Below are 26,165 nucleotides of genomic sequence, written 5' to 3'. Positions count from 1 at the left end.
TGCGGAGGGCGAGCATCGACTGACTGTTTTAAATTCACCGGGGGAGTGATGCTCCAGGTTGAGTGGAACATCCATCTCGGTTTTAAAATGAATGAGGAAAAGGGAATTAATAGCGCCCGCCCCTCTCGTTCACTTTGTCTTTCTCGCCGACTGGCTCAAAATCAACTCAACACAAAAAATAAAACAAAAACCCACAACATTAGTTCGGTTCGTTATTACTGGACGATCACATCAAACGGCGCGCGATATAAGAAAGCAAAAGAAGGAGGAGGGGAGGGAAAAAAAAGCGTCAATCGACCATCACCAGCATGACGTCCGGCGTTGGCGCACCACATCAGCCGCTTTCGCCCCGCATCCACTTCTTCTAATGGACGAGCCCGCACTTGTGTGGAAGAGCATCGCCAACTCGGCCGACGGAACGGTGCGGTTTGCACGGATTGAAACGGGACTTGATCTCCTGAGAATGCCCGCTGTTTTCTTTCGGCGTTTACGTGGCTAGAGCGAGGACCCTTGCACGCCGAGAATTGGTACGTTGCAATCGTGTGGAAACGGGATGACTTAGTCAGTGCGGAAAAAAAAAAAAAAACTCGCGGTGGACAAGTAAAATGAGGATTTACTCTGAAATGCAGTGTTTTTTTTTAATCTTCACATCAACGAGATGTAGCCTAGACATGTTTATCAGCAGCGTCATCATTATGATTATTACCATTAGGTGTACAAAATATCTGTGTATGTGACACGGTATCGCATAATGAAGAATTAACAGAAGAGTGACAGTGATTACAGAAACTGGTTAACGTGCAGGGGCACTTACTTGTCCCTCTGGTATTACATTTGTGCAGTTTGCAAAAAAACAACAACAAAAAAAAAACACCTGCACCTTCTCAGCCCCTGAAAGATTGACAAACTGTTTCAGTCCAATACTTGGATACCCATTCATCAACATTTTACCTTGAAACAGAAAAAAACCTTTCACTGTGCCTCAATTGCAGGTGGATTGGCATTCTGTCAATCTTTACTTCACAAATGCATCTATGACTTGTGTTCAAGGCAACGCCGTCTTACAAAATAATTTGCCCCAAATCAATTCGTTGAGAGCGTTAATTTGATCTCACCGGTGCAGTCTTAATTCCAGAAAACAATTCAGAAACTCAGTGCTGTGCACAATGCAAAGTAGCTAAATGCAGGGGGAAACACATTGCACATCAGAGCTCGCAGAGCCAGTAAAGGTTCTAACTAGAAGGTCATGTTTTCTCATTTTCAGCATTAAGTGGAGCCATTTCTCGGCGAATGTCACAGCGGCTGTGCTATGACCCTGCTTAATTGCTATTCGAGACATGGACATGGGGCCAAACAGCAGGTCCTTGTATAGGACTCTGTTTGTCTAACTCTGAGATGGGGGGGACGGGGGGGATGGGGGGGGGAGCCGGGGGTTGGTTGGTGTTGTCTCATATGAGCACATCTACACAGCTGACAAGTTGAACGCTTCTGCCTGCAGACGTTTACATTTTTTATGCGTTTGCGTCTGCCAGACAATGAAATCAACGTCAGACGTTTTGTATGGCAAAGCGATTCCCCGAAGATTCAAGAATGAAAAGCTCAGCCCCAATAAGAATGGCACAAGGATGGATCAGAATACTTTTCACCATTGAGAGCGGAGAGCGCAAGGATTCACCGGGCCGGTTGACGGCGTCGTTCGACATGTGTCGGGCAGCTGCTCTCACTTCCACGGTAACATGGAAGTACAATCCCCTTCCGACTCCCTCATCCACCCGCGCGCAGTATAGTGCGTTCACGATGAACCCAAATGCTGCAGAGTGCCATAAAATGGCGATTGGATCATCGTTGCCGGTTTCATTTTGGGCCGCATTTTGCACACACTTCAAACTGCTGTTTGAGTAACGCTGTCGTGTCAACAGAGGGCCCATAAAAACGAGCATATTTACAGTTTAAATTCAGCCGGCTGCAACGGCACAGTAATGCTCGCTCTCGGGCAGAATCGGGACGAATTCCCAATTGTTCAGTGCGAATGCCCGCAAGCAAAATATAAATGAAAAAGGGATATTTGTGCTTCTCAAAGGAGGAGGCTTGAACTTCCCTTCATCCGTCTTCCGTCCTGTCAGATGTCATCCATCAATTACAGCGAGAAACGCTGCCGCTCAGATGAGAATGGGTGCGGAGCATTGGGACAGACGGAGCCGTGTGCAACGCCACTCGTGAAAATCAACCGAGAAGAAGAAGTCGAGATGGCGGCGACCGGCAAATTCTGCGGCGCGGCATATGAAAATGAATTGCGTTCATCCGCTGCGTCAATCAACCTTCACATTTAAATTGGAAACAGTGCTTCTACTTGGGAGAATGTTGAGGACATTGACCTTTAAACAGGAATGTCGGTGTCAGAAGGTGACACTGATCTGTCTTTGAAAACATAAGGGGGCGCATCACGGATACACAATACGGCAGTGACAACCGCTATTTTGAGCGCGCATCAACATCAGTTTCGGTTTTCCACAAAGTGAGAATCGAGATGTCTAAAGCGGTGATTCCCAACCGATGCGCGAGAGATCATCGGGGCCTCGTTTATCAAAGAGTACATAAAACCAGGCTCTAAATTTGTTCACGTGACGACATTGAGAGCGCTCGTACGGACTCAACTCAACGAAACTCAAGTGTATTTCTAGAGCGCTTTGAAACAAGTGCTGGAGATGGAGCTAAAATCATTCATACAACAATACACAATAGATTACGAATGATGAACTAAAAATCAAGTCTCGTGGCGAGTCAAAAGCCAAAGAATAAAAATGAGTTTGAAGACGAGTTTGAAAAATGGGGAGCCAGGGGTGCTTGCCCGACGTTCGGCGGGAGGTCAATCCAAAGAGACAATGACGGACAGGCACCCGGGCTGCTAACGGTTGACGAACGAGCTTCCGGCAAAAGCCCACTTCTGTTGGTTTCCACTTCTCAGACAAGGAGCTCAATGACGCTCTGTAAGATTCCCTCCGTGCTCTTTGTCATGATTTGTCAGTCCATCACTTTTTTCAATACTTTCATTGTCAGTGGGTCCGTCCGTCACATTATTTCAATCGCACTTGCGTCATCGCTTGCGTCGGTAAACTTCACCGGTTCCCAAGTCCATCAGTCAGTCAGGCCCGCCCAAAATAAAACGCGCGACGTCATCCAACGGATGAAAAATCCAATGTCATTAAAATGGGAAATGGAGCATCCGGCCAAACACGCACATAATTCAGTAACGTTTCATCTATTTTGCTGACTCCTTTATCGCTCGCTAGCGCACGTATTTACAAGGGCAATTTCCAATCAATGGCTGGGCCCAGCCTGCCGGAGTAATTGTGTGAAAAAGAAAGAAATCAATGGTGAGCAGGGCTTCCTTGACCACTGACCTGCAAAAACGTGCGAGCGCGTATGTTGCGTCAATGTCCATCTCTCCGGATCTGATTTGCGCTGGAGAATCACGTTGGCTGTTGGTGGCAGGCAGCGCGCGTTATCTAATCTGTCAGTCAAACTGGAACGTAAAGGCTGCCTCGGATGTGCGCTGCATGTTTATGGGCATTCGCACGCTTGGGCTTTTGTGTGTGCGGTCGAGACTGTCACTCATAGTCTGAGGTTGTTTTTTTTTTTTTCAAGAACAGTAGTTCATACAAAAAGTGTCATCCCAGCTTGCCTCGGCCTTCGTGTGTTTGCGGACAAAAGGATGCTGCGAGGAAAAATGATTGAGCACCCGTCAGTCAGGACACAAGGACAAGCGCTGAGAAAACAAAGAGGTCAAAAATGGGGGATGGAAATATGATGGAGAACTGGTCGAGGGAGCCTGGCAGTCGCAAGAGTCGCACGGAGAGAGGGAGAGGGAAAGAGAGGGAATCCGTAAAGAAAGCGAGAAAAAGTTTCAGCCCAAAAAACAAGTGGGAATGAAAGAGAATTTCAAATTGGTCTCCCGGTCATCACAGAGCTAAAGTTGCTGCGAGGAATTTTCCAGAAGGAATGACAGCTTGTATTTCTAAGCCGCTTTTTGCCGAAGCTCACAGGAAGTGTGTCTGGCGTTTGGGTCCCGCGAGCACACTTTCCCCCTTATCATCGGAGTTACCATAACAACAGATGAGGCAGACCAGCAGCAATGGCAACTCACAGATGTGAACTTGGCTTCTTGCCCCGAGCGCCGCGGCTGTCGGCTGCGCTCAGAAACGTCCGACATCTTTTCTACTTCTCACATTTTTGATTTGTCATTTTTTGGCTTTCGTTTTCCGTGCCTTGAATGTTTGTCATTGGCCGCTGTTATTATTAGATGCGCGATGGTGTTTTTGAAAACAAGGAGGAGACGTGCTCGCGACTGGCTCGCGTGTCCGATTTGGATCTGACGTTGAAATGACTTGCATGTTGTCGTGTCATAACTCACCAAAGCCAGTTTGCGAATACAAGTGTGCCCTTTGATTTTTTTTTTTTTTTAATATTATTGTCTTTCTTTGGGTTTATTTGGCATACAAACTAAAAAATGCCACCACAGAACCATCATCGTTAAAAGAGGGGATGACAAACCGGACCCGAAAAAAGCAGAATCGCAGTACAGACGGTTCGTCACGAGTTAGCATGGTTGAGGAAGGAGCAAAAGGAATTCCAAAAATGTCTTCAAACAAATGGGAAAGCTTTTCCGTTGTCGGCGAAAAAATATTTCTTTTGCTCTTTGGGATGCACGTAGGTGAAAAAAAATGCGGATGCGCTTTATTGTTGTGCTGTTTTGATTTGATTGGAGAAGTAGCTTCTGCCCCGACCGGTTCTTCTCGTGTTTGATTTTAACATGCAGATCGAAGTACACAACATTAAGCTGCAATCCTCCCGTTACATTTTCACGCTGTCGGTGGAGGGATACAGTTGACCTCATTTTTAAACGCAAACAACGGAGACCTCTCTGTGAAAACATCAGCAGCGCCGAGAGCGGCTTAGCTAACAAGCATCTGATTGTGCAGATTACGCCTGTACCGCGGAGGATTACTGAAATTGAAATGAACAAATTGACCTCTCACCAGTGAAATCCCAACATCAGCATGACAAAAAAAAAGATGGAGAGAATCAAAACAGGAGTATACGAGAAAAACAGAGGAGCAACATAAAAAGAAAAAAAAATTGAGTCAGCACTGTTGATTTAGGAAGTCAACTCACTGAAGGTTTTTTTCTTTTTTTTTCAGATTTGTCATCTTTTTATTTTCGGAGAACACTGACGAGATTAAAATTAAACCCAAAAGCTTGGCCGAGCCGACTGTCTTTTGCGTTGAGATTTAGCCATGCATCCGCGTCCAATTTCCAATTTCTACATCCAATTTCTATGCCACTTGTCCTCATTAGGGGCACGGGTAACTAAAGCCTACCCCGGCTAACTTGGACAGGAGGTGGGGCAACATCCTGGACTGGTCTCAAGTCAACCACAAGGCACACTTGGACGATTTAGTCTCCAAAATTTGCGGACTCCACATGTTGATCGATTTTTCAATGTAGATTCAAATGTGGTTCTCTGTGTGGCGGACATACTTAGCATGATGTCGCTGCTGGCCTGATGTTTTGCGCCTTGCCTAATAACGTCTATCAGGCAAGATGCATCCTTTTCGGTGTCTATTCTTAGCTTGGGGCAAACAAGTTTCGTTGCTCTCTGATCGCCCTGTGACATTTTCATTGTGAATCAAAGCAATTAAAATTTCTTCCTCTCTCTCTCTCTCAATCTCTCTCACACGCACAGAGCGAAACACTGGGAAAAAAAAAATGGAATGACGGTCCAAGGCCATATTTAAAATTCAATTTTTGTCCTTTGTCCAACAATTACAATCGCGTGAAGAGAGCTCTTGGCTTCTTTTATTCCGAAGTGTCTCTCTGATGACTGGACTATTGATGTAGGTCACAATGGATTACTGGAGCCGGGCTATCTTTGTAAATGCTCTCTAAATATAACATGAAATATTAACATACAGCTCATTGCTCATTCTCTTAATAGTGCAGCGCTGCCAGGCTGAAATATGAGTTACAATATTACAATGCTGCTCTGGATTATTACACCACTCCAAACATGCTTAGTGTCAGGTTAATAAATATGAATATGGTGAGACTAGGGGCGCTGTTTTCATGCCCGGTGCGGGGGCGCGGGCTGCAAGTTTTGGTATTTTCATATCGCCGTGCAAGTGGGCGCCGGGCGGTTTGCGCCGTTGTGGATGTGAACGCAGCCAATTTGATCAAAGCAGCTTGTCTCATTCCAATCCAGTATCATGGTCTATGTAGTTCACAAATCTGTATTTGGGTGTGAACACAAACAACACGTAATATCGAAGCAATTACTTGCTAATGCGCGCACACATTGTGAATCAAGTCAATTTGTGGAGCAACTCAAATGTGTTACCTCCCCCTTCTTCTGGCGATTCACTTGGGTCTTAAACGTAGGTGGCCAAAAGATGCCTAATTCAAATTAAACTGCACTAATGGTGAGAATCGGTTGAAAAATGTGGAAGGAGTTGCGTGTTAAAAAAGTGTGCGAGGAATAAAATAGAACAAGGAGTGGAATGAAGTTAAGGGTGAAGAATAACATAAGAGAAGGCCTCGACCTTCATGCAACAATTTGATCATCAAAGTAAATCAACGTCGAGTTTTTAATCAAAGGTAAATGCTGCCGCAGGAGGCAGCCGGAGGCAAGAGGTTTCTTTAGGTGTAAACACGGTTTCAGAGTTTACAAGACCGAACCCAATGCGCTGTTGCTGCAGGAGTATGGAGAGATGGGAGGAAGGGGGCTTGAATGCTTTCAAAATAGTGAACAACCAACGCGCAATTTGACCAGCTGTCTTCATGCCACGATGAAAGAAATACACACGTGGTTGAACGTGGTTGCGCATGCGCTAAAAAGACAAAAAGCCGTCTTGCGAGCCAAAGTAAAACGTTGTCCATCACGGCTCTTAATAAGGTCACCGCCAAAGCGGTTGCCCTTTCATTACATGTATGAAACAGCCTTGTCAATCGTGACTTTTATCAGTCCTCTCGGGCCATTTTCTGAACATCGTTGCAAGCGACGCAACTTCCCCGACTGCGCTAACATGATTCAATGCAAATTCATATTTGCGTTCTTCACACGGCTACGTCGATCATGTTGAAGTGCTTCGCCCGGCCCGTTATCTGCACGAGGGGGAAGGGCAGACATTTTGATCAGACTCGGATCGCGATTCTCATGAGAGTGCAGAATCAAGTCGCACCTCCTCGGTGCGCAGGCAATATTTATGCAGATGTCTTGCATCAAACTACATTTGAATGAAGCGGAAGAATTGATGAGTGACAGATTGGGCTCGCGCTTCTCCTTTTCTCAGTGTCAGTTGCTCAGCCGTTCATCCAGCATGGTCGTCTTGTGGCTGTCGCCGCGCCTCCTCCTGATCATCCTGACCGCAGTTTCCCGACCTTCGGTGGGATGTCCCTCCGGTTGCCGCTGCTACAGTCTCACGGTGGAGTGCGGCTCTTTAGGAATCAAAGAAATCCCGCAGCGTGTCCCTTCCTTCACTGAGGTCGGTCTGCAGCCAAAGTTCCGTCACCGTGATTTGCCATCCGTTGACACGTCCGCGATCCACTCCGATCCGTTGGAGTGACATGATTGTGTTGCCGTCACCCCTCTTGGGTGTCGGCCTGATTGAGGGGCGATGATTGAATCTCGCGCGGCAAGTGACCCTCTGATCATCTGTCGAGCAGATGTTGAACATCAGCCCGTCTTCACATCCCGGGTTCACGTACGGCAGCGTGAAGGCACCTTATGAATATTGATAAAACCATGTCTCGGATAATTCCTTCCACTAACCTCAACCCTCTACAGTTCTTTTTTTCTTGACCGTTTTTCTTATTTCTGTTCAAACACCGAACGATGAATGCATGCGCGTTACATTCGGCAACAGTTGTTTGTTTCACGAATACCATTTCTGGCCATTTCTGAGACGATTTATTGTAGGTCATCTGGTTTTATATATTACAAACCCGTGTCCACGCTCGGACTACATACTTTGCTTCCATTCGCTCTTGAAAGTTATGAGCGAATCCTAAATTCAAACAATTCATATCAACGTGTCAACGTTTGAATGCATGTTTCAAGCTACAATTGTATTATTCCACCAATATCGTTTGTTGACTATCACACCAAAGCGAAACGGTCTGGGAATACGTTTGCATTTAAAAAGAAAACACGTTTGTAGCAGCTGATGAATTTAATCGAATGAGGTGCGAGTGTGCGGAATGCAGGCGGCTTGGCCGACGGTCTTCCGTCCCTCGAGATCAATTTCAGACAAAATCATGTATCACATGGCCTCAAGAAAGCAAACCCCCATTGATTGATTTGGATTGATTTCATGACCCCCTCTCTGCCCCGCAGACATTGTTCCTCCAGGACAACGCGATTGTGCATATCCGTCTTCAGGATCTGACCCGACTGGGCGGGCTCCATTACCTGTACCTCCAAAATAACAGCATTTCAGCTCTGGAGCCCGGAGCTTTTCTCAGTCAGGGGCAGCTACTCGAACTCGCCCTCAATGGAAACCTCATCCATCTGGTCACCCCGGAGACGTTCCAGGGTCTGGAGCATCTTCGGATCCTCTACCTTGCGGCCAACCAGATCACTCGAATCCAGGACGACACATTCAGGGGTTTGCAGGTGGCTTTGTGAGAACGCGGAGTAGCTTTCCGTCGCCTGTCAAGATTTGCTGATGGTTGTTCATTTTGCGGCGCGCGTTGCTCACTCGTATTCACACTTGTCGTTTTGTGCACCGTCCTTGCAGCGCCTCCAGGAACTCCACTTGCAGGAAAACAGCATCGAGCTCCTGGCAGACAAAGCTCTGCGGGGATTGTCGTCTCTGGCTCTACTGGATCTCAGCCAAAATCACCTCCACACCTTGGGAGCCTCGTCACTCCGGCCGCTTGTCAGCCTGCAGGTGCTCCGAGTCACAGGTTTGAAGAAAAGTCACATTCCAAAGAACATCCCTTGTTAGTCATGAAACAAAACAATGAAGTCGTCACAAATAACATATCATCTTGTGAAGCGGCCGCAAAAGTAACATGAACTGCTTCATCTTTTTTTTTTTTTTTTTGCTGAGCTTCACACATGCTGAGATTACGTTTTGACAAAAGCTGACAAACACAATCAGCGAAAGGAGGAATATTCAGAGGCGACCGGCATGGTCTCGCTATGCCAAAAATGACTGCCAGCTGGGAAACAATGGCAGTCCCGCAATGAGTTTATTACGGGTGCTGCCATAGCAACAGTTTAATCCGGACCACAAAGCATTTCTTCACAATAACAGAAAGTCATACTAAAGATAAAAAGAATGTTCTCCTTGACAGTCTAAACGTGCCCTTGTCAACATTTATCGTCTGTTGTTGCAAACAGTCTCCCGTATATAACGGAAGCTCCGTTTTTCACCTCTTATCACATTAGAGTTACGGAACAACATATTTTCCGGTTCATGACAACCATTCACGCTCACAACCGCAACTAGGGACAATTTGTAGCCGGTTCAATCAATCCACCGTGAGTGTTTTTGGAATGCGGGAGGGAACCGAAGTACCTGGAGAGAAAACCTACGCAGGAACGGGGAGAATTTGCAAACTTCACACGGGGGAGGCCTGAGCCGGAACCAGTTCCCCACCGTGCCGCCCCCGCAGTAAACAATAACCGTTTAAGTGGACTGAGAGTTTGAGCAGACCTCGGGCATTAAGTGGGGGGTTCCACAGGCGAGGAGCACGGTTAACGCACTGCTAGCGAGGATGACATTTCATTCAATCCAAAACTAACGTTGATTCTCATCCTGCAGAGAACCCATGGCGCTGCGACTGCGCTCTCGGCTGGCTAAGGACATGGATCGGTGAGGACGGACAGCGGCTGTTAAGCACCGCTGAGCAGCGTCGATTAATGTGCTCGGAGCCGCCTCGCCTTTCCCACCTCAGCCTGAGTGAGGTGGCTCCAAACAGCTTGGTATGCATCCCCCCCGTCGTACAACTTGAGCCCAGTCATTTAACCGTGAGACTCGGGGAGAGTCTCAGAGTCTCATGTCAGGCCTCAGGATATCCTCAGCCTCAGGTCACTTGGAAAAAATCTTCCAACGGCAAGGCCCAGTTGTCCCCGCGAGGCTTGGTTCAAGAGCTGGGACCTAACGGTGAACTCTTCCGACCCGGTGCCGGAGGAGTTGTGACGGCCCTGCCCAGCAGTGCGGGAACAAAGACCGGAGGACTCAACGGGCTTGTGCGTGGGACCGAGGAGGGAGGCGAGAGGGACAGCTTCGACCCAGACATGGGCAGCGGCATGCTGTTCCTCAGCAACGTGACCGTAGCGCACGCCGGTCGCTACGAGTGCGAGGCGTGGAACCCCGGCGGCGTGGCTCGGGTTACCTTTCACTTAGCGGTCAACATGTCCTCCTCTTCATATTCGTCCCAATTCTGGCCTCAATTAAACACCCACGCATCGGTGTCATCTTCATCCAATTCCTTCTACCCACCCAAGGTTGCGGATGTTAGCCAGGAGCCGCTTTACGAGCAAGACAGCATGGACTTTAGTGCGCTGGGCCCGGCCACACAGACCGCCATTGCCATCGGCATCTCTTTGCTAGCGCTTACTGCTATTCTTCTCTTGATTCTGATCTACACCCGTCACCAGCAATACCGGAAAGAGGACGCGGGATCCTACTGCGCCAGCAAAGAAGAGAGCATTATCTACGTCAACGATTACTCTGATGGACCCACCACTTTCGAGCAGCTGGAGGAGTACAGCGATGACCGCGGCCATGAGATGTACGTGCTGAACCGCGCAAAGCCGGTCGGCTCCGCCTCGGTCAGGTGCCCCGTGATGGGAGGGTACGACCAACAAAAGACCATGAAAGAAGCTCTCCTGGATCATCAAGTGATTCAGACCTTGTCCAGATCGGGAGGGATGGAGCTTAGGAGGAATCCGGGCGATGGCGGCGAGGGGCCATTGACCACGGACCCGGAGGAGGTCTTCCTCAGTCAGAGTCTCCTTTTTGGATCCCAGCTGGCTTATGAAATCCACTGCTAAGGGGTTTCGCTTGAGTTCCTGAAACAGTGTGTTGCTTTATCCAAACGACTTCAAAAACTACGGAAAACATCACGCGGAGTGGATTTTGGGATGGAAATGTAAAAGAGAGGACTTGAAATGTCATTTTATTTGCGTGACAATGGATGGGTCAAGTCGTTACCACTTTCCCCATTCCATTTCTGAATGGACCCTTTAAAAAGATCGACAGGGAGGTGCATGGAGGACAGTTGTACGATAAGTTGTATGAGAGTGGAGGGATAAACTGTGAAAAAAAAAACAAACCTACAATGCTCAGACATCAAGTATGTTTTGTTGTAAATGGCTAAAATTCAAACTACTCTTTTTTTTCTAGTCCTTGTTGTAACTGCCATTTAACGCGTCCTTTTTATTCAAGTGGTAACATTTCCATTGTGAATTAACTCCTTTGACATTCATCTGTAACAACCAATCTCCAGCGTAAAACAGGTCACCGTTTTTAAATATTAAAATCCGTTTGAAAGCAAAGCGTGAGTCGCTGTGTTTCTTTTCTCTGTCACCATTTCTGGATTGCTCTGATATTCTTTTTTTTTTTTTCTGGAATCACCACCTCAACTCATGAACGACAGTAATCATGCCTCTTCAAAGTGACTTGTAAATAAGTATGCGTGTTGCCTTCAGAATCAATTTAATAACCCGGTACTCAAATAACCCTGACTTGTGTTTTGAATCTATTAAGCAAAATGTTCTCGGCAATGTTCATAAGACGGGAGTGCAGTCGAAACCACTCAGCGGCGAATCTATGATGGCTGGGCCACAGAAAGCTTTTGAGTGACATTTCAATTGCGCTGTTATTTCAAAGGACCCTGCTTGCAGGGATTGTAGAACTGTCGCAAGACGCCAGCGGGCATTGGCAGTCACACTACAAAAAAAAAAGTCCAGCAACACCACTGCTTATGCTATATGGTCAATACGGTCAGTCGTGAAAGTAGACGGGGGTGTAGCATTGTACAGGGTGTGCTTTCCCTGTGGAACGTGATGTCAACGTGTGTCCACCAAAAGCACTGCTTACAATGGTTGTCATGGATGAGATGGATTTATTAGTTTTTGTCTCTTTCCTGTGATTTGGTGGGGAGGAAAGCCTCAATAATCTTGCCGTCATCAAAATAGACTTTTTTTTCCACCCTCCGCCACAATCCGACGTTACCTTCTTTTGAGCGTCACCGCCAGAGTGATTTTAGTTGAACATTCACACACCTAATTAGCATTTTTGGAGAGCAGAGGTTCAGATGATAATATCAACGTTCCTCTCATTTCGCAACGTAAAGCATATGAACTCTTTTTATGCATCCCAGCAAACTAATGGCTGATTACCCCACCCCAGGGTCTCCAATAAATTTTTTCACAGGGCACGTATACAGACAGACAATCATTCACAATGTAAGAGTCGTGTGGGTAAGGGGGCGCCTGTGAATATTCTATTCATATTATTCTCAGGACATGAATTGTTCTCAACTGGGCTGCCCTGGTTGTCCTTGAAGACCTTTCACCTCTCACGCAAATAGGCGTCATCGGTTCATGCGACAAGGCTGGGGACCACAACACTTGATTCTTTTCAGGGATTTAAACAGTGCACTTGTTTTTTTTTTTTTTTGTTTGTTTTTTTTGCGGCACCCACTGGGAGATACAGCCGATGGCGTGGGTAACGGTTGCTAAGCGACTAAACAAGACGTACGCCAGTGCTTTCTCCTGCTGATTTGGATGTTTAGCAGGTCAAATTTTGTGAAGATGGATGTCGTTTGCTTAAGCCCGTAAGCCGGTGAGCGGTAAAGTTTTGCAAGAGGTTTTTGCAGAGGTAGAGAACTCGCAAACGTTTGCCGCGTCGGTGGAATGCGAGATTTACAGAATACTGAAATGAGGAGAGAGGGATGTGATACAAGTGAAGCATGTGCGACCGTGCCTTATTTTAGTTGACATTTTTTTTAGGGGGCGGGGGGAAATGCTCTAACAAAGAAAAAAAAAAAAGTCACACCGCTTTCTATCGCTTTCAGCCGACTTGGTACGTCAAGAGTCACCGAAATCTCACTTGATGAGTGTGCCACTTTTGCCTTGTCAAGGCACATCTGTCTTGTGTCCCGGGACACTGGGACACAGCATGAATTATTGATTTTTCCATTTACTCTTTTCTTTCTTTTCTCTTCTCTTTGCACCCTGCAACCAAAATCTCTTGCTGATGTCACTGTAACCAACTCTCCTCCAACATCTCGAAATGCAATGGTGAGTCCGCAGCCCTCTTTGCCCCCCACTTCTCCGAATATCAAATAGAATCTTCTTTCAGAAGGCGGCATCAACACTTGCTCGGGAGAGGATTATTCTTTGCCGTGCTAATTCTGGAATGACCTCCCGCTGAACGTTGGGCAACCCTCTCAGCGCCCATCTTTAGATCTCGTCTTAATACTCATTTTTATTCTTTGGCTTTTGACTCAGCATGAGACTTGTTTTTTTTTTTGGTTTGCCTGTTTTTGTGCTTCCACCTGTCTTCAAATGTCGGCTAACCTCATAAATTCTAATAGCAGCCTGCCAGACCAGTGATGAATGTCCGCTTGATTTGATTTCACACGTCTAGACTCAAAGCTTGCAATCAACTCATCATCTTTTTTAAGACATGAAATGCACCGTCAATCCTTTTCGAGTCGTGGTGTGACCATGTCTGAGACTAAGCATGATAATTACCATGAACTCCGAAGCTACAGCTTTTTGTCCTTATCACATTGGAACATTGGAACGTGTTGTTACCTCATGTGGTGTTTACACGGCACACCTTCAGTTGCACCTCGTCTAATCACTTCATGTTATTAGCAGAGATGCCCGGCGGTGTACCTGCAGGCGTCTACTCCTGATTAGAGAGCCCCACAATTGATTTAACAACCAGAAAATTATGCATGAATCATACTAATGATCACAGTAATATGAAATCACGCGGCGCCTCAGCCCCGAGCGGCCTGCTGAGGATCAATGTTGCTTTTAACTTTTGGTCCATCATGATGCAAGTTGCACGCTGTACTAAATAGGTCATTGCATAGTCTTCGGTTACACCGCTATTCATCCATTATACAGTATCAAAATGACGTGGAAATAAAAATGTTCGGAATATCAATTCCAAATATCTGGCCGTGGGTGATGATGAGGCAATTTCATCAGCACAGATGGAGCATGCTTCGATTCCCCTCCCCTCACACACCCAAAAAAAAAGGCCGATGCAACCTTTAATCAGGATGTTGCATCATTCAACGTAAATTTCGTAAATCCGAATGACAAATCCAGAGGTCCCATGATCCATTCGTGGATTGAGTAAGCAAGTGAAAAATTACATTTCTTGTATTGTATTTTTGCTGTTTTGGGGTGAAAAAACGGAGTCAGTGTGAGTTTCATCCATTCGGTGCAGGACCAGTGTGGTTTTAATTGTTTATTTCTGAATTTTCAACTCCAAATATTAACTTTCGATGAACGTGTTCATTTTTGGTGCAGGGCATGGTGTCAAAGTCGTGCGTGGGAGGCAGGAGAAGCAGCGTGAAATTTATTTACAAAAACACTTGCAGGAGTAGCTGTAAAAACTAAATTAAAAGCACTAATGACGTCCTGAAAAGACCACTCAAAGTAAAAACAAAACACCGGGAATAAAAAACAAAACACCACTTTGATAACCACCACAACATGACAGCAACAATGATCCGACAAATACTGACAGAAAGCAGGCAACTAAATACAAGCAAACTGACGAGGCAACGAGGAAAACCTGGACAGGACACAAAAGGTGAGATGATTGGTACACACAAGGGACCCAGATGATAAAAACAGGTGGAAGCAAAACCATAATGAGGAAGACCAAAAAAAAAAAAAAAAAGGCTGTGAAGAAACAAAACCAAATGTAATCTAACCAAAACCAGGATCTTAACCGAACCAGTCGGCTCAACTATTTCCGCTCAGTGTAAGTCTTTTCCGTTTGGTCATTTATTTATTTATGTATTTTTAACAGCTGCATAATTTTTGTGTTTTTTTTTTTTTTTTTACTAATAAAGACCTTAAATCAGTTCTGAATTGCCTCATATGAGGCATTCAAAAATTGAGAAGCGGATACATAAAGGCAACACGCTGCTTCAGTTCACTGTCAGTTTTCATGTCACAAAAATGATGATTTGCCTTTGCGAGCCTATGAATAAAGGGCTCGCGCGCAAATCCCAACTCTTTGTCTCCAATAAACCTTGGCCTGCGTACACAAATGGCCTTCGGTATGCAGGAGTGATCGCGCTCAAGTCAATAACAACCTCTGGTATAAATCGCACCCATCCATCTTGGAGAGCCATTATTCCGTAGCATCGCACAGGGCTGGAATTTCGTATGCAACATTCAGGTTCGAAGCAGCAGGTGTTTGTTAGCATGATGCATCAACTTTACACCCGACTCTTCATATATGAGGTACACCAGCAAAATGTCTCGGTATGATGCAGTGCCACTGCACACCAACCAGAATACTCCAATAATTGGGCTCTTGCTTTTTCTTTGGTTTTTCCTGGGAGAGAAAAATACAAATGCTTTGCCGCCTTTGCCTCGTGCTTGAATAAGTTTGAATATTTTTAAAAAGGTTTAAGAAATGTTTATCGCATGCTTGGGTGAAACGATAAAAAGCTTGTTTTGTCTCTCTATTTATTTTCACCAGATTCCTTGCAATAAATAGGGCTTCACTGCATTTGAGTTTTAATGGGGGGGAAGAAAAAAAAATTCCTCAGAGCTGCAGTTCATGTCTTGGAACAAACTTAGTTTGTGAACTTTGTTCCACTTGGAGGTTAATTTGACTTTTTTCTTTTCTTCTTTTTTTTCTTTTTGGATAAAAGGAAAAGCATGATGCATCAACTTTACACCCGACTCTTCATACGTGAGGTACACCAGCAAAATGTCTGGGTATGATGCAGTGCCATTGCATACCGACCAGAATACTCCAAAAATTGGGCTCTTGCTTTTTCTTTGGTTTTTCCTGGGAGAGAAAAATACAAATGCTTTGCCTCCTTTGCCCCATGCTTGAATAAGTTTGCCTATTTTTAAAAAGGTTTTAAAAATGTTTATCTCATGCTTGGGTGAAACTATAAAAAGCTTGTTTTGTCTCTCTATTTATTTTCACCAGATTCCTTGCAATAAATAGGGCTTCACTGCATTTGAGTTTTAATGGGGGGGAAGAAAAAAAAATTCCTCAGAGCTGCAGTTCATGTCTTGGAACAAACTTAGTTTGTGAACTTTGTTCCACTTGGAGGTTAATTTGACTTTTTTCTTTTCTTCTTTTTTTTCTTTTTGGATAAAAGGAAACTTCATTTTGAAAAGACCAACTTGAGCCCATTAACATCACAGAACAGCTTGTGTTTCATTCTACAATACCGCTCTTGCGTTTCCTCTAATGCTGTGGCCAGCGGGTGAATCATAGATGTCATATATGATACATATATGACATATAGATTAGATGACTGTTCACGGAAAACAAAAGCTAAAGGAGGCACAGCCCGGTGACTTTCCCCTAACTGCTTTCTGGCCGCCAGCACTCACTCACCTTAACGTGCTGCCCCGGCACATCAGCAAACGCGACCCTGCTGGCCACTGCGGCTTCTCGAGACACTCTCAACATCGTCCAATCGTGGTGAATGCGAGGTGATGGTGCCCTGCGATAGACTGGCGGGCAGTCCAGAATATACCCCGCCTCTTATACCTAAAAGTCGGTTGGGGCTCCCGCGAAGCCAATACCTGAATGATGATAAGTTGATAATAAATTCAGGCAGAATTAAAAAAAAAAAAAAAAAGAAAAATCTCATAAACCTTACGGTGCTGTTTTGGATGAATATCTTCACATCCTTTTCCTGCAGGGTCCGCATCTCTTGAACCCGCCCAAATTGCGTTGAGTGTTCATGAATTATTCGACGAGCTCCATCTTGGAAGTGTCAACCGCACACATTTGCAAATCTAATCTGCATGCGTTGAAGCCTTCATCTTCGCTTTTCAAGGGTTTGCTGCGCTGAAGCGCGTAATCTCATAATGCGGAAATCGACATCGCATTTCTCTCGTTATTTGTTGCAGCATCAGCAGCGGTTTCGCTTCTGTATGACTTTGATCCTTTTCCACTTGCTTATTTCCCGTCGGTCAAGCTAGCAGATTTTGTTTTCGCTCATATTTGCACGTGCTGCGCCCTCCTTGTATTTACTTTGGCAGATACCGAGCAAATCTCCTGCGGTGCTTGCCGACGAGCTGATCATTTCAATCAGGTGTGTTGGAGGAGGGGGTCATCGAAAACGTGCAGAACTCCAGTTCTCAAGGACTGGAGTGTAACATCGGTGCTATACGTGGACTCCTTCGCGAGTACGTGGATGCCGCAGCCATACGGGAAGCCGCAAAGCGAAGCCATTTGTGGACATGACTCATTCAATATCCATTGTGCCCAATTTTATGATTGGGATTTGCTTTTTACACTTTTTTTTTTTTTTTTTTGCAAATAAAACGGCCACAGACAAGTGGTGAATTTTGGGGGTGCATGGCAAAATATGTGCATGTGATAAAGTCACTTGGATGAAAGAAGTCTTGAAAATTCCCGAGATTAAAAGCAGCGCTGTCAGCGAATTCAGGCCAGGAGAGATTTTTAATCTTAATGAGTGTTTTTCTTGTTGTTTTCCTGGTTAAATAAAGGCAAAAAAGGAGGCCCAGCTGCTTCCACTTTGTTCTGTGTGGCATGCGAAGGACAAGCAGTTGAATCCTCGCTAACGGCAGGAGAAGTGTGTGTTGGTCAAGTATATTTTACTGTTTTGGAAAATAGTGACCCTGATATTTAAAAGCTCGTGAACAGGACACTTAATCAATAGTCAAGCCGTGAAGGACCTGTTGACGGAGAGAAATCTTGATGTCAAGGGCTCGAAGTAATGTGAATATTTGGGTTCTGGTTTTTGTTGTTTGGTGCCAGACGTCCTCAGCCAAGGACAGGTTGTGTACATGCTTGGCAGGTGGTGGTGACCTTTTCATGGACCTTATCAAAAAGTCCTCCAAGGCTGAGACAAGTGACATGCTGTGGCTCCTTTTTGAGTACAGAGGAACAGAATGTAATATTGATAAGGATATGACTTTGACCAGCGCGAGCTCGGTGGAGGCCGAAGGCGGGAACCTTGGCGGCCCAATCCCCGGCAACAGAAGCTGGCTCTCGGGACGTGAAATGACACCTCTTCGTTAGGAAGGAGCCTGAGTTGGTGTGTGAGCTCGAGGAGTTCAGACTCGATTTTGGGCTCTGGTTTATCTATCTTGAAGTCCGTTCTCGAAGACCGAGCCGGCCTAAAACGCTGGCGGCAGCTCACTGGCGGATTCACCGGAGTGAGGATGCCCACTTGTGGTGTTTACTTTACACGTGAGGATTGGATGGATGCATTTCTGATTATTTTCTCGCCGCTATATTCATACAATTTGATTTGATTTGATCTGCTCCACTTGGCCCACTACCACGGGTGGACCGCAGACACAACCCCAAACCTGATCCATGTTCAGAAGCTGCGTTGAACAATTCAGCAAGTGTACTGTCATTACTGTACAGTAAATGCTTGTGAATTATACATACAGAAAAGGTGATCGTAAAAAGACAGTACCAGTTTTGTTTTGTTGGCTCCTTTTTTTTTTTATAGCCACTTCAGGAGTGGGAGGTGTTCATCTAGCAGAGCACATGTAATCTTTTGCTCGGGGCAATGGAGGGGAAAGAACGACCAGTACTCTGCAGGTATTCTGTGAAAAGAAAATGTCTGCATCTTTAACCCTTTCGCAGCTGAATCCGAAGCACCACAGCAAACAACACCGCACATATCAACATGAGGCTAGAGCACCGTCATGGTTTGAGAAAAGGCAATCAAGTGTCGATGTTGCACCAAAACCATTTTGAGTTTTGAACGGCTGATTGGCTGGCGTTTGATTCTTTTGATTCAATTTCACACTTCACTCGCACACGATTTTCTGATGGCATCAGCGCCACACTCCAATGATTTGTAAGTCTATTAGTTACTCCTACAATTCATAGAAACAACCCAAAATTGAAGTCATTTTTTTAGATGACACCCCCCCACCCCCCTATGAGCAGGGAAGTATGACCACTACACACACAAACACAGTGAAACACAAAATAAGATGCAAATACAAAATATATATTTAAGAAAAATAAAAGACAGATTGACAGATAGATTCTCTCAAATTGAATTGACGTTTACGTAGAAGTGATGGGATCTCCTTTTTCCTCTTTGCTCCTGGCAGTCAGGAAAAAATACAACCAAACGGTGGTCTGCTATTTCAGTGCACCTGGGCATCCATTGGATCGATGGTGACGAAAACTGCAGGGGTTTTTTTGGGGGTCACGATGGCCAAGTCATCCTGTGTGGGACAGCAAAGAAAGAATTTTACGACAGAGAAGCAGGAAGTCTTGTGAAATGCTGCTCATGAGGACTGACCTTATTTCTTGCTTTCATCCCCATAGTTTGGCTTAACTTTGCAAACTCTTCTGGAAATCATCAGGAAGACGTTTCAAGGCATGGAATGTGCTCCGATATACACTTCAGGTTTTGGAAACGCCGCCAATCATTTTGCATGACATTCGTCCGTCTATTCGTTTTCGACAGGGCGCATCCGCATTTGGGTGGCGGGTGAGTTGAAAGCCGGCGCAGCTGACCGAGACATCCCGGACAATTGCTGTTCTGTTACTCTTGCTTATCCTCACGAGGGTCATGGGCTATTATTATTATAATTATTATTAAGGTTATAACCTTTGACTCTGTTACATATTTTTGTTGCAAGCAAGCCAGGATAAAATGAAGATTGTTTGGCCTTTGCAGGAATCTGCTCCCGGTGAGCACCCTTCTCATGAAGAATGTGATGCGAATAAGCGAAAACTTACTATGTTTCCCGATCCTCATTGCTAATATAGCCAAGGCCGCAAGCAGCATGAATGAAGCAAACATCACCACGGACTGCGCGGGAAAGCTACAACACAGACACAAAGGCATCATTTTTACAAGACGGTCCGGTTTGTAAAGCCAGAACGGCTGAAGCCAAGTCACGTGAAATGCGTCGCTCCTTTCGGTGATTTCCAAACGGATTTCTTACGTTTGTCGCATGCAGCAATCGTTTGTGATGCGCTGTTTGGGGTCGTCTGCATCCGCAACCGACGGCTTTGCCGCAGCGAATGAATTCGTCGTCGAGGCTGCCGCTGCTGCAAATGTGAGCGCGCGGTGGTGAGTTTTCAGTACAAGTACGTTAGGCGGTATGTGTTGATGTTTTTGACTGTGTTGAAATGGCACTCCTTCAATTGCTTTGCGCCGCGACTGTTCCTCGAGTGACGCATAATCTACACACACACTCACAACATTTACAGTGTTTGCTGCAAGACATCACTGGATGGGTCATTGCGAAGAATGCAACAAAGCTCTGCAAGCCCCCCCCCCCCCACCCCCCGCCAAAAATGTATGGACCTTTCCAACTTTTGTTGTTGCAACAAATAAATAGTATCAATAGTTCACTTCATGAAGACAGTGCTTAATATTTGGTAAAAGTGCCGACTAAATTCTCGTGAGCTCTCACAAATAAATGGCAGAGCTGCACATGACTTTTGGAACTCCATTCAGTTTGTGTGATCCTTACTTCCTGTCGACTTACTAGTTGATGGTCGGGGTAAGACCTGCACATGCACTGAAGTCTGCTTTGGTCCGACAACACACCAGTACCAGCCAATGTCGCTGATCTGCAGCTTCTTTATGGTTACGGTCAACGTCCCCGTTTTGTCATCAGTGATGGCCACAGACACGTCCTCGTAGCTTCCCTCGTCATCTGTCACCAGGCAGGAACTCGAGTTTCCAATCCGACACCACTTCTTCTCACTCTCTCTGTTGGTGAAGAAGCAATGTATCGAGGAATTGTTGTATGCGCTTTTTAGTTTTTGCGTACGAGCGTACGTATGCTTGTTGTTTTTATTTTTAGTACAATTGGAGGTGCACAATAAAATGACATTTCTCTTCCACTGACAGCCTGCGAGCACACACGCATATACGTGTGTGTCAATATATGTCCCCACGAGGGTCGCAGGCCTGCTGGAGCTTACCGAAGCTCTTTTCGGGTGGTAGGCGGGGTACGTACACATTGAAGAACAAACACACACACACACACACACACACACACACACACACACACACACACGCACAGAGTATTTTAGGTACATTCAGATTGGGATTTGAACTTGAATTTATTGAATACAATTAATTGGATATCTTTTTATAAGAAGAGTATTTCGAGGCACTTAACATCAAAATGGAATGTAAAGACCTGTATTTTGGACTGTAGAGACATTGAACTGTGACGCCGCGACCCTCCTCCCCGCTCAGCCTGTCGTTCACGACAGATATTCCTGCAGAAAGCAGATGAAATTTTCCTTGTCGTGCAAATGCATGAAAACTAAAGTGCCAAATAACACGTCGATCTTAAAATCCATCCCCCACTCACCTGTGCTGACCTTGACGTAAGTGAAGGCTCGGACGTCAGCTTCCCAAAATCCACCAAGCTCCAGACCACACATGTACCAGCCAGAATCTTCCTCCGTTAAGTTCTTCATGGTCACCGTGAAGACTCGCTGCTCCGGGTCATCAAAAATAGTCACTTTGTCCTCAGACTGGCTCTCCAAGAGGGAGTCATCTGTGCGGGCCAAGCTTGTGCAGAACTCTCGCATTTTTCCCCGGCACCAGTACTTGACGTTGCTGGCATATTGCGGCTCATAATGACATGGCAGAATAAGGGAATTACCCTCTAGGACTGTAAACTGGTCCTCGGTCATCAGCCCACAAAGAAGTCCTGATGGACAAATGAAATGTTTGCTCATGTTGCTTAAACTTCAGCTTTCATCAGTAAGGCTAGAGACACAGCAAGACGTCGCTTGATTAAGCCTTACAACGAGTGAAGAAAAGGGAAGCCATGACAAAATTTCACTTTCCTTTTCACTGAAACGATCCTGTTCTTTTTATTTATTTATTTATTTGCCAAAATTGGATTACGCCTCACTATGTTTTTTTTTGAAGACACACAAAACAGGCTTAAATGAAGTTACCTGGGATCCATGGCAACAGGCTGAGCAGGAGACGGCCGACTTGCTTCATGTTTTCACTGGTAATGCATTTCGATCCAAACTCCTTTCCAAGTCTGTGCTTCCCAGAAAGCAGGTTCCGCTATTTCAACCTCGCACTGGTCATGTGATCGAAAGTTGGATCCAGATGTTGTGTGTGTTAACCTCATAGATGCCAGATTTTCATAGGCAGTATTGCCATTGTTTTAGCTTGCCTAAAAACTATGAAATATGCCAGGCTGTGCAACGCTTTTGAACACTGAAATTCTAATGTCATGCTCATGCAATTCGTTTGACCCAGCCAAAATATTGTGCAGAAATAAATTGACAAAGTATCTATTCTTAAAAAAAAAAAAAAGGACAAAAACATTCCAGTTGTCTTTTATACTTGCTTATGGGGTTGCCATTTTTAATTCTTTTCACACTCGCAAGTGTGAAACAGCAAAAATGTAACCTAGCTGCGTTTGCCAATTCCTGCCCCTTCCGTTGACAAAGAAAACCTTACCGTTGGCAAATCGTCAGATTACTTATTCTGTTTAAGTCTTACTCCATTAATGTCATTATAATCGCAGTGGTCTGCTGTCTTTTTATTATAATTGTGGATCATATAACCGACTGTAATGTTAATAGGACTTGCCTCTAAATGGGAAAATTCATGCTCAAAGCAGTTCTGAGTTTGTTGAAGCACATTTTAATTTTATGCATGGCAACATTTGGTCTTTTATGGGTTGGAGTCAAACAGCATGACTTACAAAAGCTTAAAAGCATATCTGTCAGACTGCAAGGTCATCTACTACGTACGTTTTTTTTATTTTTAATGGGCAGCCTATTAACTTTATGTTGGCCTCACATCACAACACTGAGCCATTCAAAACCCTTTTTTTTAATAATGTGTGCGGGTGTGTGCGTGTGTGTGTGTGCGTGTGCGTGTGTGTGTACGAATGTATCAATTCACAGCAAGATGTGTAGCGTGGGTCGATAAGAAAACGTTGAGGCCTTGGTTGAACTCGCAAATGCGAGTTTGCGCAATCAAAGCATGTCGACTACAATCTGCTCGCTGAGTGACAATTGCACTTGAGAGGACACACACATTCATACATGCAGGACAAGGCAGCACTTAGACGCAACGAGCGGAAATGTGTTAAGAAATGTGATTTTCTGAGCTATTCATGTCACGGTTCGTGATGTGGGAAGAAGGTGGGCGGGGCCTGTGGATCACGTGGCTCAGCTCAGCTGGATGGCCCCGGTTGGCTCCACCCTCTACAGTCCACGGCCCCAATTGACCCCCAATTGACGGCATGAACCTGACCTTTGCAAATTACGCACAAATTCAAGTGCACGCGTCGATGAATCGCAGATTTGTGTGCCAAATATACCCCAAGATGTGCCTTGTGAATTGACTTCATACAGTCAGTCAGAAAAAAAGCAACACGTCATTATATGCTGGATGTGTATTGTATGCGCGGTTTGAGACATTATGATGAAATACGTTGCGAGTGTGTGTGTGGAAAAACTTCAGTTTATGACGTGAAACAAAGGCAAAGTATGACAGCGTCATTATGCCTCCTGTGAAAAATGGCATCTCCCTGGATGCAGTCTGTGTTTTGGTTTGTGATTGTGAATGAGTCGGTAGTGACGACATGACGACACCCTGTCGCTTTCAGATAAGAACCACACGATGTGAGGATTTTCCACGTTGGAAGGAGGAAGGTCACGAGTATTAAAAGAATTGAGAACGTTCACTTTCCAAATTCATTCCATTGTTGTGTTGTCAAATGCTCATGAAGAAATGAGAAACGGATGGTTTGCGTTACTTGTTTTAGTGGCAATCTACTATTACATACAATACAGTAACATGTATTTAGTCGTCATAAGTACAGAAAAATAATCCATGTGGTTTGTGGTAATTCCACAGCCTGGACCCAATCTCATCCATCCTTTTCAATACTATTACAGTAGAGGGGGGGGGGGGCATTATCCTATAATTAGAGCATATCCATACATCGGGTTGTACATGTTTTAAAATGTGTTAAACCGATGGGCCGTAATTTTCCCCTCTTTTCCTTGCAAAATAATACTGATGTGAAACCGCATTTTACTTGTTAGAATTAAAGTCAAGGACTTTTTTTTCTGTGCATACACGTGCAACAAAAGATAATAGTTTGATTTCCATTTCAGGTGCTGAAGCTGCGCGACACTCCTTTTGTTTTGTTTTGGTGATATTTTGCTGTAAAACCTTTTTTTTTTTCCTACTTGGAAAATAATACTGCAGTGCGACAGAACATTGTGGCAATACACCAGAGGTGGATGAAGCTGAAAATGTACCATTTGACATCGACATTTTTTTCATTTTAATTTCAAATTACTCAATTTGTCTTTAACGCAAGAGCGACAGAGTGAGGCAAACAGCAGACAGGGGCACAAAAGCGAATGCTCATGCGCTGATGTCTTGTTTGTTTTCATCTCCATAGCAACCACGCCGCATGAATCAGCCACGCACTGAAAACTGAATGAACAGCTCAAACCTTCACGTTTGGCACATGTTACACGAAAGCACACCGACACGTTTCGTCACCACACTGAAAATCTCGCCGGGCTCTTGATGTCACTATGTTACGAATCGAATGACTCACTACCCACAGCAGGTCGACATCATCTCCTCCTGCCAGTAACATGAGTGCTGACAAACATCGAAGGATGTGACGACTCATGCCAAACCCGCCGTGATGTCGAAACCACAGTTGGATTTAATTTTGAAAGGGAAGCAGGAAGAAAGTGAAATGTAGTCGGGATTTATATTCCAGAATTCTGTTCAACATATTGGATTTCATTTCTTTTCTTTTTTTTTTGACAGAACTGTGGTACAGTGGTTCCCATGCTTACGTGCAGTATTTGTTTCGGTGGAACAAATCAATGTGAATTGAATTACTTGATGAGTGAGAGTGCATGCCAAAAACCTCCAGATAACATAGAGGAGAGTCTGGTTGATGAAACCGTCATTTCAAGCAGTTTCTTTTGGCCATGGTTTCCCCCAAAGGTTGCCAGCCGGAGCCCATTCCCCCCAGATGCCCAGGGAACCCAATTCACCACCCGCCTTATGTTTCTAATCACGTACTCTGCTTGCCAAAACATGGAAATGTTGACCCTGTCGGTCATCGCGCTGCTGTCAGTTCAGCGAGATCAGTAAAACTTTACATGCTCTGTTTTATTTTGGGTTTTTTTTTGGGGTGGTGGGGGGTGGGCTTGTGTGTATGTAATAAGTCTTCCCTTGTTATGGCAAGAAAAACATGCAGAACTAATGGCATGAACGAAAAAAGCTTTGTCTTCCGACAGTGTCAGGATATATCCAAAAGCAGAGTGTGGTGTGACTTTTGAAGCACAAGTCGAATTGCATGACAAAGTTTTGTTTTTATGATCAGCAACAAAGAGCCTTTAGTCAATGTGTGAATCAACCATAAACAACTTTTTTATGTGGTTCGGTGATTGCAGCTTCACTCAGTTGTGGGCTTATAATTTGTGACCATAACTTGTGCATTGTGGAGTTTATCTCAGGTTTGTACCTCGATATTTCGACTGTTATTTTCCCATATTACATTTTTTTTTCATAAAAATGGTGGACAGTAATCTGTGTTTTCAGTACATCTCAGCATAATATTGTCTTTAAAAACAATGCTTGGGTCCCCATAATGCGGTCCACCATGCAAAGCAGTTTTCCAAGCTGAATGAATACAGACCATTCTGGTGGCTAATGAAATCCATACTTGGCTAAGTATTGGCGATTCAAGTTGCGTTCCTCCTGATGATTTGGAACTTATCATCCGCAAAAAAATGAGGCAACCTTGTTTACTGGATACATAGTGTGCATTGTTACATTATTGTAGTTGTTACATATCAGTCATTCTCTCTCACCCCAACTTTGTGCTCTGTTTTACGCAATCCCCAAGGCGTGCTGAGTGCTGGAAAGGGACA

The 26,165-nt window shown here is 44.9% G+C and overlaps 2 protein-coding genes across 4 annotated transcripts; one reads left to right on the top strand and one right to left on the bottom strand.

Moving 5' to 3' along the window:
- Positions 1 to 25: 25 nt before the first annotated feature.
- lrrc24 (leucine rich repeat containing 24) lies at positions 26 to 11,959 on the top strand. The gene is made up of 5 exons (XM_019869383.1): positions 26 to 527; positions 7,347 to 7,538; positions 8,390 to 8,668; positions 8,793 to 8,961; positions 9,825 to 11,959. The coding sequence occupies exons 2-5, from the start codon at positions 7,374 to 7,376 to the stop codon at positions 11,057 to 11,059; spliced, it is 1,848 nt and encodes a 615-aa protein (XP_019724942.1). The 5' UTR covers positions 26 to 527; positions 7,347 to 7,373; the 3' UTR covers positions 11,060 to 11,959.
- A 6,764-nt stretch (positions 11,960 to 18,723) lies between these two features.
- pigr (polymeric immunoglobulin receptor) lies at positions 18,724 to 22,323 on the bottom strand. Of its 3 annotated transcripts, none has more exons than XM_019869376.1 (8): positions 22,182 to 22,322; positions 21,584 to 21,928; positions 21,407 to 21,488; positions 20,744 to 20,970; positions 20,195 to 20,300; positions 19,986 to 20,071; positions 19,543 to 19,592; positions 18,724 to 19,465 (listed from the first exon to the last, which is right to left on the bottom strand). In XM_019869376.1, the coding sequence occupies exons 1-8, from the start codon at positions 22,228 to 22,230 to the stop codon at positions 19,385 to 19,387; spliced, it is 1,026 nt and encodes a 341-aa protein (XP_019724935.1). In that variant the 5' UTR covers positions 22,231 to 22,322; the 3' UTR covers positions 18,724 to 19,384. The 3 variants fall into 3 exon arrangements, with proteins under 3 accessions (XP_019724935.1, XP_019724937.1, XP_019724936.1); XM_019869378.1 differs by lacking the exon at positions 18,724 to 19,465 and adding an exon at positions 19,742 to 19,755 and having other exon boundaries at positions 19,574 to 19,654; positions 22,182 to 22,323; XM_019869377.1 differs by lacking the exons at positions 18,724 to 19,465; positions 19,543 to 19,592 and adding an exon at positions 19,630 to 19,755 and having other exon boundaries at positions 22,182 to 22,323.
- Between the last annotated feature and the right edge of the window lie 3,842 nt (positions 22,324 to 26,165).

This window comes from Hippocampus comes, unplaced genomic scaffold (assembly GCF_001891065.2).
Source record: "Hippocampus comes isolate QL1 unplaced genomic scaffold, H_comes_QL1_v1.1 scaffold117, whole genome shotgun sequence".
Classification (NCBI taxonomy): domain Eukaryota; kingdom Metazoa; phylum Chordata; class Actinopteri; order Syngnathiformes; family Syngnathidae; genus Hippocampus; species Hippocampus comes.
This window is presented reverse-complemented; position numbering and strand designations above follow the sequence as displayed.